A 17,790-nucleotide genomic window follows, 5' to 3' on the forward strand; every position below is an offset into this window, starting at 1 on the left:
GGCCCACATTATAATTAAAGAGATTGTAAACATCACACTAAGATGTTAGGCCATGGTTAAGTCCGTCATGATGTCAGGAGCAGGTTTATATAAGGCATCAATCAGAAGCTCAGCAGCATTTGTGCTGGTTGTGTACTCCAGGACTTTCCACATTTTCTCCTGTTTTTTCTGCTCAGTTTGAGCAGTCCATGTTTGCTTCAGTTTAGTCATGCTTGGTTCAAATTTTGCTTCAATTTGTTTTACTTGGTTCTTTTTTCAAAATTCTGGGAAGTTTAAAGGGGAAAAACACATGATGAGCAGAAGGAAGAGACAAAGAAATATTATGAAATTCCTTTAGACAGAAAGTGTAATGTGTACCAAAACTTTTGGTTTCTATAATATATTAACTCCATTGCATCAGAGTTACTTGTTCTCTTCTGGATATATTTAATAAAATGTATTGATATTGCACAACAAAAACTGAAAGTTATTTACCGTAACAATACATTTTTAAGGATTTACATTCATGTTCATACTGAGACCAGAAATCTGAGAGCCAACTATCATCGGGTTGAAAACACTGGAAATTCCAGAGGCGTTAATAGTCACTGAGGTACCTGTTGATGAAAAAATATTTGCATTATAATTTCCACTAAGCATACACATAAATTACTATAGGTTTGCTAAAAGTTTTTAAATTAAATATTCACTATTTATGTATGGACATTATTCATGACCTGTAGACGGGATAGAGCTCTGTGGAGCATCACTTGTTTCTAGAGAAAGAGGGAAAAATATATTATGTAAAATAATATTCATTCACATAAATGATCTTGTATTTGATTGAATGTAACTTGTTTTAAATATTCAAGGTGTATGATTTGGTGATCGTACATACCTAAACTTTGGACAGAGGACTGTGAAGCTGCTTTTATTTCTGAGGGAAAGATGAAAGACATTGTGTAATAATATTCAGTTATTACATTTCACCAACTAAAACAGTGGAACAGTGATTTTTTTATTATACTTAATAAAGTGTGTAGATTATCATTTAACCTAGGATATCATAACTTTTAGTTAAAATAAAAAAAGCTGGATATAGGGTTCATTATCTTGTGTAACTGGATAAACAGATGCTACTTGCGTCTAAGCATGGAGGTGAATGGGAATAAAATATTCATTGTTTGTACTCTGATATACGTTTATATTTAATTTATAATATTTTGTAGATTGTATTTTTTTTGTGTGTGCCAGAACTGGCAATCTACATTTAAGCATTTGTATATCACAAATCTGCAGTTTGGTAAGATATGCAGTTTTTCTCTTTACTTTTAAGATCACCTTTTCTCTTCTTTAAGCTTCTCTCTTCGTTTTAGCAAAGGTTTTAGCTTTTAAAAATCATTTTAAAGCTGTAAACAGTTATATCTGCTAAAACACCAGGTTTCACTGCAATCATGCATCTATATTTACAATACCAAACCTCACATTAACATAGAGAAGTGTGACTATTTTAGTTTTTGCCCTGAAAATCACATCTGAAAATCTAGATTTAATCACTTATCACGAATATCTGATAATGGCAAATTTATTATAAGTTTGGTACTTTTAAGCACTTAAAAACAGAACCAACTTGATACTTAGTAAACTTAGTACTTAGTTTGTAAATTTAACATTGGGATGAATAAAGTTTCTATCTTTCTATCTTAGATTCAATGTTTGGCCAATACCATAATCTGATCAGATATCAGAAAAAAATCATTCGGAGCAGATTTTGTAACAAATGGGGGAAGACAACAGAACTGTATTGGGTTTAAAAATGACAAAAATTGTATTTGAAACTTTGTGTTTGCAAACAGTATGAGTAAACATCATTATATTCTTTGTACGGTTGATAAAATTATATTTATACTTTGCAACGGAATTTGTGTGAAAGTTATGTTTTTGCAAGATATGCAGTTTTTCTCTCTCCTTTAAAGATCACCTTTTCTCTTCTTTAAGCTTCTCTCCTTTTAACAAAAGTTTTAGCTTTTAAAAACTATTTAAAGCTGTGATCAGTTATTAATATCTGCTAAAAATCCATACCAAACCTCACATTAACAGAGAGTAGTGTGACTATTGTTGTTTTTGTCCTGAAAATCACATCCAATAATAATATATTTTGGAAAAGTACTGCTTCTGAAATGGTTATAAATCTGTGACTTCCTGGTGGATCAGATTGTGGCAGTTTGGTGTTTTGCAGACTTGAAGATACCTGATGTGTTTACTGACGTTATCCACTCTTTGAGCTGTGGGCTGCTTTCATTCACCTCTTCTTCTTTCAGCAGTTCCAGGAAGTCAATGCATTCAGTTTGTCCCTTCGACAAAATCAGGTCCAAGAGCTTCGTTATTTGTGTTCCAGGGTCTGAGCCATTTTTCAGACTAAAGTATTCGTCCATGGTTATCAACTTCTTGGACTGGACATGCTGCAAAATGAATTCGTCCCCGCGTAACCATTTAATCAGTTTGACCTTATTAGTTGTGATTTGGTCCATGCTTTCTGAAATGGAAAGTACGGATTGTATCCCAATTATATATGTACAAATTTATAACAAACAATCAAAGCTAACAATATCTAGAGAACCTGTGCATAGTGATCTTTTAACCCTTAAACTGATCGTATTAGTTACTTAAGGGATATAATAATCTGCTTTACTGTATATTTCTTCTTTTCTTAGGCATAAAACATTCTTAAAGGCAGTTTATTATTAGATCCAAATAATATATACGTACCTTAATGCTATGCTATGCTATCTTTTCCGGTTCATCGGGTGTATTAGTTTCACTTTCAAACCCACCATCAGAGGGCGCCAGAGTTAACAAAATAGCAAAAGAGTAGTAAACAAATTTCGAGTTATGATGATTTTGGGTTAATCCCAAGAGAAGAATAATTTACAGAGCCCTGGCTCCAAAATGTTTTTAAACCCTTTAAATGTTTTAATTTCGATATAACTGCTTTGTGATAATGCCTATTGTTTGAAACAGCAGAAAATGTGATTTGAACTCTTTCTACTAATCATAAAGGCGGGGCTTCTGTGTAAAGCTGCTTTAAGACTGTGTCCATTGTTAAAAGCGCTAGACAAATAAAATAAAATAAAATAAAATAATTTTAAGTTAATATTCTAATCAGGGTGAATGAACACAGCATCGAATGTAATTGCAACTCTAATTAATATAAAGGACGTGCACTTATCCTGCATACAGAGACTCATACTTGTTTATTTGTATATGCAAAATACATAGCAAAGCAGTATAACACAAAATATACCCATATGTGTTAATCATGCAGCAAAGCCTATACATCATGGCATGAGGAAACATCTTTATGAAGTAGCAGCTTATCCTTAAGGATGATTTCCACATCAGATGCCCATGAATGTCCTGGATTTTAAAAGTTCTTGGCCTATATTATGACAAATCATTAGAAATTAACTAAAGTTACAAAAACATTGCAAGTGTAATTTCCTACAACAGAATGAAATGCTTTTTAGCTTTTAGATTGCATTGGGGAATTCACATCAAAACAAATCAAAAGCTTTATAAGGAATACAATCTTTAGCTGAGAAGCAAGATAGAATGTGCATTTAGTTTAGATTCATAAGTGGTCTTTCCTCTCTCAGGTGCCAGGTGCTTTTTAGCTTTTCCCTTGTGTTCCTGAGTTCTTGTACTCGTGGAATTGGTACAAATTCATTGCCCTTATATGACATGTCATCATCACATTTCTCCTCTGGCAAGTAGGACACCGTTCCACTGCCTCTCTGCTGTGTATTTTTGAGAAAAAGCTCTTCTGGCGTGCAGGCTATGATTGTGTCACTGTCACAGCTATGCAGATCTGCATCCTCCGAGCAGATCTGTGTGTGAGTTGTGTTTCTTCTCAGACTGCTCTGGTTCTGCTCTCGATGCTGCTCATTGAAGTCGACGCCTGAGTCCAGGCTAGTGTCCTGACTGTCACTGAGTAGAAGGTGACACTTCTGAAGGTCTAGAATAGAGTGGCAGACCTGTGCAACAGGTTTTCCTTCCAGAGAAACAAACCAGGCTTTTGGATGCGGGAAGGGTTTGCTCCTGGATAACTCAAGTAGTGTCTGCTCAGAGCTACCTTGATGAGCCCCATAGGAACTGTCCATCCCTGTAGCTTTGTTCAGAATGTCTGGCACAGACACAGACTCCAGCAAGCAATTCCAGCCTTTCTTTCTTGTCTCTCCAGATGTTGTTTCCATAGTTAGGGTTTGCTGTTGGACCTTCGAAAGAAGTGCCATTTTTGGAAAAGTTTGTTCCTCAAATGGTTTTTCCAGCTCACTGTAATGGACTGCCTTCCTAGGTAGCGTTGCAGACCTGCTCCCTGATGCTTGGACTGATGAAGTGACGTGTTGTGGAACCTGAATCAAAGCTACAGACTGGTTATACAGAACTAAGCTTTCTGAAAGACACACATTTTCATGCAGAGAGACAGGTATTACAAACTCACTACTGTTAATATTTGGTGTTGTCTGTAAGGTTTTTGAAGATGGTTGAGCTATTCTAGCTGGGTTTTCATAGATTTGAATTTCTGCCTCGCCAGTTTTCCCTAAGCTCCTGCTGCATTTCCTTTTTACCTCAGGCTCATCCCTTTTACAGGCTAATGTGCTTTGAAATGCAGCTGAACGATGCCTGTGCTTGTGAGGTGTAGGAACTTTAAAAGAAAAGTCCAGCTGCTCGTTGCTGTTGTTTCTACCAGCGATCTGTTCCTTCTTCTTACTTGCTGTTTTTCGGCTGTGGACTCTCTTTCTTTTGCGCTTACACAGGGACTCTCTAAGGAAAAAAAAATTAACAGTTAATTTCCAGTTTGAGGTTTTGATAGGATTTTTGTCAAAATACAGCGTGGCTATTTTCTGTGCCCAACAAAACAACAGACGCTTTAAGTTGGTTATACAAGGACTAAATCAGTGTTGGCATGATGTGATAGGAAATCAGTAACATGGTATTTTACAACCTGGCAAAATATTTAGTTGCGTTTACCACTCTAGATTATTGCGATTATTTCTCTAGTTACCGCACGTTCCAATCTGATTTTAATCCTCTTTTACCAGGAGAAACTGCAAACAAATTGAGTTATTAAGAGGCTACTTTATCCACATATATTTACTTTTAATTTTGTCCACCAACTTAGCTTTTGTTATTATTTGTATATCTTAGCATTGCCTCATTGATTAAATTAGCTAGTCATGTAATTGAAAAACTATGAAGTCTTGTATTAAAAAAAAATTCCTGTGCAGAGCTGCTTTAATATAATACTAATAAACACCTTATAAGAATTCAACATTACTGTGGTATTAAGCTGGTATAGCAGATAATAAATACAGTAATCTAAAAAAACTGCCTTACCTACAATAGCATGACACAACAGCAAGCAATCCAACAGCAATAACTAAAGCTCCTCCAACTACTGGAACAAGAAGGTAAGCGTTGTATGAAATGAAGTCCAGAGTGCTTTTATGTCCCATGTAACCTACACGTTTACAAATGAGAATTCGGTTTGGTTATGTTTGGAAAAAATCAAACGGGTATCTTAATGTTGTACATGTCCCACACAAAAAATTTCTACCAGTGGATGATGGAAAAGGGGCAGCAATCCAGTAGTCCAGATGGGAAGCAGTGTAGACCCAAACCAAATGTCTGTTTTCTATTTTAACTGTTCCTAGACCATCATTCACCCAGGCACCTGTGTGGAAAAAAAATTATAGTGTGACTTTATGGTGTTCCTGGAGTTCAGCTGTCATAAAAAAAATATAGCAAACCTGTAAAATGTTTATTGTGATTATATGCATATTGCTGGAGTTTCAGTCACAGGTTTTCAAACCAATTCAAACTTGAACGCATGAAGGAAAGTTTCTAGTAGCATAAGGATCTTTTCTGCCTTTACTAGAGGAAAAATGCATGCTTAGTGCAATATGTGTTACTACATACACACTGTACATATTTGAATCTAAGTTTATTAGTCTTTCTTTGCATTCCTTCTGGTTAGTTGTCTATTTTTCTTGCTCATTCCTTCTGTCCTTTTTTGCTTTGTCCCTCCCTCTCTCTACCAATATTAAACTTAGAATATGATGTTCTGCCCTAGAAAGACTATTTATCTAAGAAGGACAAAACTTACCAGTCTTTCTGTCAAATGACCAGGCTGGGACAGTATAGGAGAGCTGTGATTGGCTGCTCTCAGTAAGAGGCAGTGTGACCTGGACTGGGCCTGAAATCTGTACCTCTGTTCCATTATACAAGAGCTGGACACTAACTGCTGCAATTGGGTTTAACTCAAAACTCCTGTATCCTGTGAATATAAAACATGCACACAGACTCATAGGCTCTAAAAACAGTTTTCACAGTAAAACCCAACAAAGTTCAGGCCAGTTATATCTTACCTGACTTGCTCCTCATAATGCCTGTGGTGTTTGGAAAGAAATGTTTCTCTACAGGAAGTTGAGGGACAGTCAGGTAGGCTGTTAACGAAGAGATGTTGCTGTCTGGTAGTGAGAGCAGCTTCTTTGAGAACTGCACATTTGCAGGAGGCACATTATCTGGTTATATACACACAATGTAGAGAGATGAAAATGTGTAGCTAAAAATCATCATATACTATTTCATAGGACAGAAGCCATCGCTACACACCAGACAGTTTGCCTGTTATGATGACCAAATCTTCAAACAGCCATATGTTTCCTTGGTTTTGGTAGAAAAGTGGCAGTGTCACGGATGAGAAAACTGAAAAACAAATAAATACGATATAATAAATAATATAATGTCAATGACACTAAATACATAAGATTCCAACAAACATTGCCATTAGAATCAAGCAGGATTATCTGGACATATCACTTCAGATTTGCTAGATATGCTCATAAGTGGGGGTAAAGTAGGCCAATGATACACATGGGTTTTAGGGCACTGCTGATACTGTGCCACAGTGACTTAGTTGATCTATTTTGTTATTACAACACAACAGTTACTTTAATTACTTGGCATTTTCTTGGTTTTCCATAGCAGTGGTGTTTGGATATAACCATCTTTTCTGGCCACCAGCGTGAGAGGCCAGCTGTGTGTGTACGGAACCCTGAGTACAGTAACACCATCTCTGCCGGTTGTTGTGGAGTTGACAAGTGTGTAGTTCGCAAACACTTCCAGGGATGCGTGGCTCACAGGCTGTTGGCTCACAACATCTTTCACCTGGATCCTGAGGGTGAATGTTGACTCTGGAGCAACAGAATTAGCGTTAGAGATGGTTTAAAAAAAAAAAAAAAAAAAAAAAAAAAACTAATGCAGACTCATGGACATGCATCCTATTTGGTTCATCGAGGGATGTAGAAAGTAGATATATATTATAATGTGGTGGATGTTAGGATTAAACAAATGTAGGGAAACTTAAAAAGCTGATACCAATTCTCCTAGTCTTTAAGTTACCTAAACCTTTCTAGATTAAGTTTAGGTCTTTTACCCATGTCATTGAGACCATATTAGTAAAATTTAAATTTTACCCTGCTTATGTCTCTTAATTCTCTTATAATAAGCTGCGCATTGTACTTGCATTTTTCGGATTGACTGTGTGTAAAGATGCTCTACAAATGAACCAATTAGCTTACTACAGTATATGGATTCTAAACACACAATACACTAATGCACTGGGCTATTAGGCTAAAAGCTTATAGAGAATTTGTCTGAACACTGCCTCCACTAGCAATTTCACAAAATGTCCAAAAATAAATCTATTATGCATTTTTATAAAATTTCAACTTAGACAAGTGACCAAGAAAAACTGGCTTCATTTAGTTTTGTCCATGTATACAGAGCACATGAAACCATATTTTAAATATTTTTTAAACTAAGCTTGAGCAGTCGACATCACTACCATCTGCCTGCTTTGACTAATGTTACTGATGCTAACAGTGAGTCAGATCTGTCCCAACAGTGCAACCTGCAGGCTGTAGCATTTTAAATATTATTGATTTCTTTTGCATTCATAAGAATCCTGTATAATAGCTATGTACAATGGAGGATCTCTGTTATTTAATAACATGCTTTCTTTTATTCTTTACTTGCTTAATCATTTGTATAATTAAATTGTTATAACTTTTGATGCTACGTGCTACACATGACATTCATTCACACTAAAAATATATTCTGGTTGTCACTGTTTGTTACTGTGTGCTAGTCTGATTTAGTAAGTATTTGTGCGGTGTGTGGTTTTGCACTCTTTTGAACATGTTCACTTTTATATAATCGGGGGAAGGTTTTATTAGGTGAAGGTGAATTACTTCTGTGTAGTCTCGTGTAGTTCTGCATTTTACGATGCACCATGCTATTGGTGAAACGCTGTTTTGTTTCACTGTTTACTATACCAGCTGTATATGGTTAAAATATTGGTCAATCCACTTGACTTTCCAAACATTATGATTTCTGAAATGAAGGAAATGTATGGCACCTGATGAATTCTGAGGGAGAAATCTTAGAGTGACAAAAAGCATAGAGAATAAATGACTTGTATCTCTGAAGCAAACACAACTATTTGTGTAAAAAGCCAGCTTTTTAAAAAAAAAGTCATCAAACGATATGGACCATGTGGAAACTACACGATTCCCCACAGAGAGTAACGAATATCTGTGAATTACTCTTTTGACACTGCACTCAATAGTTATCAAATTATAAATAGTGCTCGCTTGGAGGTCTAACCGATTTATAAAATTAATGCAAGAAAGAGAGAGAATTATTCTTGGCACACACACCAAACTAGGCTCAGCATTTGCATAAGTATTGATTTATGTGGATTTTGCACACTACATGACTTTCATAATGAACCCAAATTGTAAGCTGTTCATCACAGTTGCTGGTCTGCCATAGGATGTCAGAGAGGCCAAAAAAATGCATGATTAATTCATGGCATTAGTAGGGACAACAATATCAGTGTATTGAGAAGGGCATTTTCCAGTAGAGGTGATATCAGAGGCATTTTGACTCCATTAACATTACGAAATCAAACTCAGCTTATTTTCACATGGCCAGCACAAATAAAGCAGCACAGAAACTCATTGAATGGCAATAAAAAAAGAGAAAACTCATTTAATTAATCCAGTGAGTCTAATTATACATTGCAAAATCCATTTGCATATGGATATAGTGTCAGAGGTTCATCCGTGTTAGACAGGATAAAAAAAAAAAAACGATTTTGCAGTTGGCACAGTAGTAATAAATGAACTTGTATTAAGAGAGGACTGTTTTGGTCTATAGTGATTTCAGACAAACCTTTGGGGATGTGAGCTTGTGAAATTCTCATTAGTTTAAAATCTGTTAATTTCTTCCTACATTAGACAGCATATATTATTTTGTTATGCTTGTATTATTCTGTCATGTCACAGAGTGAGCTCTCAGAGGGTCTCTGTGTTGCTTAATGATTAATGCCTTAACTACATTTTTGTGGGTGGCCTTCATTAAATTTGCATGTGCAAATTTCATCTCATGTGCAAATTTTACATCTCATTCTACAGGTTATGTATGTAACCCTAGTTACCTGAGGGAACGAGATGCTGCTTCTGAATGCTTTGGGAACGCGACTGCGTTGTCCATGCTCTGAGTAATAAGTCTAATCAGTCAAAATAGAAGACAGGCTGTTACCGGCGGGGTGATGTCATAACCAGGGAGTATAAAGCGCACCCGGAGAGGAGATGGCTTCAGCTTAAGGAAGCACTCAAGAGGCGCTGGAGGTGTGGCTAGAGACGCAGCATCTCGTTCCCTCAGGAAAATAGGGTTACATTAGTAACCTATGGACGTTCCCTTTCAGGAACTTGAGCTGCGTCAAAATGCCTTACCAACCAGCGCTGAGGTAGTGCGCATGGACTTGGTGGGTAGTGTTGGGGGTTTTAGGGGAGATGCCACACCCAGGCAGAGATAGCGTGCTAGCGTCTTTTCAGCTGGTGACATGACACCATAGCCATAATCCCTAAGCCCGGAAACGTTGGAATAAACCGCAGTCTTGGAGCTTAAGTGGCGGGACGAGAAAGGCCGCGCCCAGGACCTGGACACCTCGGTGTGCAGGTCAGGGAAAAATGGCAAGCCCCGACGTGGAGACTGTGACGCAGGGAGCAAAAAACGCTCATCAAGCTTGCCCAAGGGAGAGGGTTTATGCTCACCGACCGGCCAAGCTAGTATCGAGCTTCTGAACGGCGCGTTTCACAACCTCCAGGAGTTCCTCGCTATCGGGTTCGTATGAGCCCCCCAACCCTCGGAGGGAGAAAGGTGGAGCTGCACGCTCTAGTGACGGGGGAAAGACATCACTGAGGCGTGTCTCCAAAAGCCGAACAGGAGTCAGACCAAGCAGAGGAGGAAGGAGAAAGGGTCAAGCCCGTCTCCAAACCTTCTGCGAGAGAGCCAAAATTGCATGCTCTACTCCCAAACAAGCCACAGACAGGCTGTGTGTATCCCTTTCCGTAATTAAACGAAGGACAGGGTCAAACACATAGCTGAAACGTGTGATTGGCTTCTTGGATGCCTTAATTTTCTTTGTGAAACAGACAGACAAACATTAAATTTTAACACAGAGCGTTTCATGAACAAACAGAAGCTGAAGCAGCCTTCTCTCCAGGCATGCTTTATACTCCCTGGTCGTGACATCCCCCCCACCAGTGACAGCCTGTTTCTTTAATTTTGACTGATTAGACTCATTATTCAGAGCATGGACAACACAGTCGCCCTCTCCAAAGCTTTCTAACGCAGCTTGAGTTCCTGAAAGGAAAATCTAGTTCCCCTTCTCGAAGTCAAGCTGCATCAACAACGCTTTGGGAACGCTTTTGCTTAGTTCACGCTCTTAATCACGTGTGTAATCAGTACAATGGAAAGCGTGGCGTCACCGGTGGGGTGACCTCATGACCAGGAAGCTTTAAAATCACATGGAGTAAAACCGGCGCTTAATTTTGTTTGTTTAGGAAGCGCACAGTGTGCTGTGTGTGTCCTTTAAAAAATTTTAAATAAAATGAAACAAGAAAGATGAAGCAATTATTTCATCTGTGCGTTCCCCCTGTACGCACAGCCTGTTAGGTCAGTTCTCATGGGAGCCGACTGCACAGCTTGCCCTCGCATGCCAATGTGAACTCTCCACTCCGCTTCCGGAGAGCTCTTTTGGAGGAGAGTGCTTTTGCTTCTCACGGGTCTAGCCCCGCTCTCGCTGTGGTGAAGCGGTGTTTAAGGACCTGGGGTTCGCAGGTGGCGCTCGCCGATAGTTTGGAGATGGGCTTGCCCCTTCCTCACTGGCTGGGTCCAGCGTTCTCTCACAGGGTTCAAGCACTGGACATATACGTCCACAGAATGGAGCTGTAGAGGAATACGGAACAGCTGTTTGACTGCTATGGCCCTCAGAGGAAGGAGTGTGGCAGCCTCTAAGGCTTCGACCTCTGGAGTTTCTCTCCAGGACATCTGTAACTCTGCAAGCTGGCCCACCACACTGAAGTTTTATAGCCTTGACCTAAGTGCCACTTTTGACCCCTCTGTCCCTTGTCCTAGCTATGCTTATACACACTAGGAAAAGATTGGTCAGTCTACCGTTATTAGACTCTTGTTCTCAAAGTGTTGTTAATGCAGCTCTAATTCCTTCAGGTTACAAATGTAACCATGGTTCCCCGAAGGAACGAGACGCTGCACCTCCCAGCCACACTGCCGGCATCCCTGTACCGCTTGCTTCTCCTTTTCAAAAGCTAGCACTGGTTTCACTCCATGCGATTTCATAGCTTCCTGGTCGTGACGCCGCGCTTTCCATTGGACTGATTACACACGTGATTCAGAGCATGGACAAACGTGGAAGCGTTCCCATTAATTGATTTAAATCACATCTAATCACAAGTGATTCAATTTGAAACAGATTATGTGCAAAATTATGTACATTTTTATTACTGCTTCAGTAAAACTAACCAACATTTAGCTTCATAGGAAGCTCTATTCACTTTCAAATAAACTTAAATGTTTTGCCTTCCATTAAGGTATTATCAGCCATACATCAAGCTTGCAAAACAGAATAAAAAAAATCCAAAACAAATAAACACATCCAAGCAGGACTGACCCAAAATAGTATGTCTATGCCTATAACCCAGTTTTCACCTTCAACTTTAAGTATCCATAATTGGATTTTATGGATATTTTCCAATATGGAATTTGTTTTTTGACCCTATTTTTCCAAGACTTATCTTTCAAACATTATTGTACAAAAAAGTTAATAATGTCTTAATCCTAGCTAAGTCTGAGTTTCCTTACACAATGTATGTTCATTCCTTGTCTTTTTGAATAGCTATGCAGTAGTAAAACTTCAATTCAATTAAATTTTAACAGTGAACATTGTCTTAACTTTTTATCATTTCCTGGAAGCTTTGTCACCCAAGTCTTGAATAATCTGTTAAACACCCCCATTTTTATATTTTAAGGAATACTGTATAACCAAAAACTGTATCAGAACAGGTGCAAAGATCTTTGGTTGTTAATATTAATTGATATGATGACATAATTGATATAGAATTCCATTTTATGCATCATATAACATAACTATGGTGACATGTCTTCTAGAATATTCCATTTGTCATACTGAAAAAGAAATCAGGCTGAAAAATACATTTGCCTGGGGTTAGAATTAAGACAAATTACTATAATTCTACTATATTTAATAGAGGTTGAGATAAAATGGTGTGTACATAGTGTATAGTATAGCATAGTGATCTGTAAAGCAAGATTTCAGTGCTGCACATGTGCTTAGTCTATCTGTGGGTTGTTTCATATCTTTTCACAACCTATTTACCTGTTTTTTTCAACAGAATTTAGTTTGTTGTGTCAGCCTAATAGTGTCCCCTCATAGGTCTAAATGCCAGTCATGTTATCTTATGCTTCCTAAAATGTGTTTCATTCATCAAGCTGTCAATACTTTTCCATTTAACAGCACTTAAATTGCCAGAGTACTAAGTGGTGTGGAAATGTATTCTCTTATTAGATTTTCACAGATCCATCTGTTATCTTTGTAGCTTTTAGAAAGCTTTGTTCTTTTGCTTTGTTTCTGTTGTGCGAAATGGAATATAGGTTAGCATTTTTTGACCTCTGGTTGTCTGATCGATATGTATTACAACCTTGGGATTAAGAAAATTAAACGTTACCACATATTGTAACAAAACAAAACTGGCCATATTTTGCTGACTGGAAAAGCTTCAGTCAGGGTCACCTCCAAGGAATGCTGAGGAAAACATAATGAAATTTTGAAATGCTGAAGAACTATTATGTGATCCAAGTCACATTTTTTTTCCAACTGGCCTCTTTACAAATGATTCATTGTGTTTGTGATTTGAGTTGTGCTATTTTCTCAGGCTAAATTCAATGTTCAATGATGGCTTGGTTGAGCCAGAGTTGGGCTAGTTTTATTAGACAATGCAGATCTTTCTAGGCATAATTATATATATATATATATATATATATATATATATATATATATATATATATATGCACTCATGCTTTACTAAATAGTACTTTGGCACATTAGGAGTGGAGTTCCTGCACTTTCCTGCTTAATACACTCCAGCATACTGTAGCTCAAAAAATCAATAATCTTAAAGTGCTCTCATATCATTTGAGCTCACCTAAGGAAATAGTTAAATCCAGCATAATACACTGTGAGCTCATTTTTAGTGGAAAAGCTTTTAAATGTAATTAAAGTAAAACGTTTTGTGGCAAATTTTTATTTTGTATTCATTTGCAATAAACAGGATCTACCAAAACCTTTACTTCCTAAATAAACTATTATGTTGAATAATCCCTACAAGCAGTTATGCTTTGTATGCCTTTTACATATTTGGCTTTGTAGCATTATATACAGCACACATTATAAATCAAGTTTCTGCCTGCAAAATCTGGGTCACCAGGGGAAAATGTGGTTTAAAAGCTGCATTTAGAAATCCACCAAAAAGCTCACTTCCCTCTTGTCCCTATGCAGGCTATCTAGGGAGAGAAGAATCCTCAATTCTTTACAATATTATTTATGTTCCAGCACAGATCAAATTTCAAACTGATGTCAACTGATTTTCCTGCTGATGCACACAGGACCACTCTTGCACATGGCATGAATAAATTATTAACACCATTCAGATTGTAACACATCTGAAACAGTCTTGAACACACAGAGGTTGGAGGTTTAGATATCAGAGACGAAAGAAGACAGGAACAAGCACAGGTTGGGATTTTACAAGCACAAATGCTATATTTACTTACTGTGTAGGAATGTGAGAGATTTTTTGGAAATGACACTTTATACTGGTTAAAAAAACTGCATTCATTGATCACTTTATAAAAAACTCTTTGCCACCTAATCATTCATGCAATTATGAATGTGTGAAAAAAAAAAGATCAGGTAATTTCTGTGATTTTGACCATGGTGTGATTGTTAGTGCTCATTCATAAGTTTCTATAGGTGCTGATATTGTGTCATTATTACATCCTATGGACTCCCCTTAATCCTTACACATACCTTTCCACTCTCACCTCCCTCTTGTCCCTATGCAGGCTATACAAGGAGGGAAGGATCACTGACCCTGGACCATACACATTTGTGGAATGCTTCCAACTTCCCTCAGACTGAAGAAACTTCTCAGACAAGTAGTGAAACATTTAGATTCAACCATATAGATGTCTAGTTGACATTTTTGAAACTTTGAGAAAACCACATGAATGACTGAGAATCAGTCGTTTTAATTTTCTAAACAGCCTTTTTGATCATTTGTTTTTATTTTCTGGGTGGGTTGTATTCTAGTATCAGTGAACAGTCAAAACAAAGCAATAACATGCACTTGGAGGAGTAATGAAGAGTGGAGTTATTTTGCAAGCTTCACTGTATGGCACTGTAAAAACAGCAGATGGACAGCAGAGCAGGGGGGAGCAGTTTGGCAAATTCAAGCTATGCATTAAGTTGTTTCCTGTATGGAAGAACATTCAGCCTTCCTGATGCTCTGGGACAAAATCCAGATTGATTACATGCCTGTTAGTCATGCAGTATGCAGTCTTTATACTGACTTAGCCCCAATGTACAAACACAATCTAGAGATCACAATCTAAAATACTTATTTAAATTTTTTAATTTCTGTTAGCAATTATTTATATCTATTTATTGATATCACTGTATTATTGATATCTAGATCAGATTGACATGAAACACTGGATCAGTATCAGATTATACAATCGGAGATAATACAGGATAAAGGAAAAATAGGAGGAAAAAAAAGGAATCAATTCTATGATGTTTAGCATACCTTTGCAGAAAAACCATATTTAATATTGGCTGACAAACTACTAAGTATTCAATAAGTAACTGGTATTAGCCACTATTAGCAATGGTCATTGAGGGAGTGCTGGTCTTGTTAGGGACTGTAACAAAATTCATGTATATTAGGAAAGCAGGTAACAGCAGTATGTTCAGTCTGTGTTTATAGTAGTAGTACACACCCATGCACTGTTAATTACTAGTTTAGAATTCTACCACACTAGAGCTGTGCAGATTTTTAAGATAGAACGGTTGAATAAATGAGGGTAAAAGTGTAAATGTTCAGACTGTGAATGGGCAGATCAGGTCTGTAGTATAATGTGGTTTGTTAATCTATACATTAATTACAGGAATATATTTAACTTTTACATTAAACATGTAAAATTTTATCTTTAAGTTAGGCAGGACATTTATAGTGGCCTATATTATTGGAATGCTGCCAAGAGTAACTCACTCTTACCTGGATCAGAAAATACAAGGACTACTTGCTGAGTCCCAAGTGGATCCCTATTAGATATATAGTTTAGTCTATGACTTTATGGACAGACACCTTTTTTCCCCAGTGAGATATTCATATGTAGGGTAGTGCATTTGTACAGGAAGTAGAAAGTAATCTGATTAATATATAAACAACTTGGATCTGGTAGATAAAATGAGCATGTCTTATTTATGGATATTGATCCTGTAGTTGTTGTGAAATGAGATAAAAGAAAGCAGGTGAACTTGTAACACACAATAAGAGACATGCAAGACCTACCTTTTTGGTCAGAGAGCCCTTCATCATGATGGTGCTGATGGTTGTGATGGTATGCCAGTTGGTTCTGAGATCCATCACTAAGGGTGAGGCTGGCATGGGCCGGGCCTTTAAAGACAGCTGTGCCTGCCTTACTGAATATAAACAATGTCAGCAAAAACAAGAACACAATTAGCTTGCCCATGGCAGAAAAGGTGAAATGGAGACATAGTTGTAAGAGAGGTGTTATAATAGCAGAAAGCAGTCCCTCTCCGATTCCTCCATTTGGATGTACTGGAGTGTGTGTGAAAGCTGAGTAAACATGGTTCAGCTTGTAAATGAATGCTGCTGAAGTCTTTTGGCTAAGGGAGGGTGGGATTATGGGACTGATGGCATTTAAGGATTCCATCTACTGGTTCAACCTTGCAACTACGACTTTTTTTTTGTAATGCTCTGTAGTAAATGATAGTTTACTATTATTGACATAGTGATAATATTTTTTCTTATTAAATTATATTGTATTATACAAAACCATGGTTTGTGAAAAAGGTGGTATGGCTGGTATGGTCGATATAAATAACAGGAAAAAACAAAAACAAAATAAATATTAATTACAAAATAAAAAGGTAAAAGAAAATCTCAGACCTCTACTTAGAATAAAAGGGGCCTGGATAAAAATTCCAACTGTTTGTAATGAAGTTAGTTTGAAAAGAAATAACATGAGATATAGATGTTTTAATTACAAAGTTATAACAAAACCTGTATACAGAATGTAATATAAATTAAGCCTGACTTACACAGAGAACTGCATTTAGAGACATTTATTTAAATATAAAGTATCTTATTAAGATAGATATGCCCAAACAGTTTTTTATACACATTGAATGATTTAACAAGACTCTAAAATTGCACTAGATTGAAGAACACAATTTCATCAGTAGGGATTTTATGGTCGATTTCCAACACCACTTCAAAATGTAATGGGTGTACTGTTGGGTTTGACATCGAGTGACAAAAAAGTAATTGAATATGATTTACATAATTCTGTGCCCTAATTAAACCATTGAGTAAACCCTCATGCATTGTGGATGTGGGTGGAGTCACAATAGAATAGATCACAATGGAAATGTTTCATTATAGAGTAAAGTAGTCCCTCAATAAATCAGCCTATGCTATTATATGTGAATGAGATTTAGAGAGATCTTTATCAGAATCAGAATCAGAATCAGGTTTATTGGCCAAGTGTTTTAACACACACAAGGAATTTGGTTCCAGCTGTTAGTGACTCTCAAAGTACAGACATAAATAAAACTATACATTCAGCTTGGACTATACAAAATAAAAACAGACAAAACAGACTATACAAGATACTACAGACAATGTGAGACAGTATAAACAGTATGAGTAATAAATAGGGGTACAGATTATATGACAGATCAGTAATGTACATAAAGTGTGAGAGTGCATGGGGTGCAAATAATACTGTTAATACTTTATAATACTGTTTGTGATATTAAATTATTTCCAAATGGTTTGTATCAAAACCTTTCTTTTTGTGCTTTGCTGTATAATGAGCTAATAAAATACACCGTAATACACTATTTTGAAATTTTCAATCCATGAAGCAAAATTCTGACACAAAGTCCTAACAGATGTGATTCTTCAAAAGTAAAAAGAGTAAAGTAAAATAATGAGGTACAGCGAATAAATGTCATGAAACTAAAAGTCATGATACAATAGGCACAACAGG

At 36.9% G+C, this 17,790-nt stretch overlaps 1 protein-coding gene across 1 annotated transcript; it reads right to left on the reverse strand.

Moving 5' to 3' along the window:
• Positions 1–3,223: 3,223 nt before the first annotated feature.
• LOC124380504 (protein FAM171B-like) lies at positions 3,224–16,375 on the reverse strand. Its single transcript, XM_046841560.1, has 8 exons — positions 16,065–16,375; positions 7,002–7,235; positions 6,655–6,747; positions 6,408–6,563; positions 6,146–6,316; positions 5,597–5,713; positions 5,377–5,500; positions 3,224–4,803 (listed from the first exon to the last, which is right to left on the reverse strand). The coding sequence occupies exons 1-8, from the start codon at positions 16,243–16,245 to the stop codon at positions 3,600–3,602; spliced, it is 2,280 nt and encodes a 759-aa protein (XP_046697516.1). The 5' UTR covers positions 16,246–16,375; the 3' UTR covers positions 3,224–3,599.
• Positions 16,376–17,790: the final 1,415 nt, after the last annotated feature.

Source organism: Silurus meridionalis, chromosome 3 (assembly GCF_014805685.1).
Source record: "Silurus meridionalis isolate SWU-2019-XX chromosome 3, ASM1480568v1, whole genome shotgun sequence".
NCBI classification, from domain to species: domain Eukaryota; kingdom Metazoa; phylum Chordata; class Actinopteri; order Siluriformes; family Siluridae; genus Silurus; species Silurus meridionalis.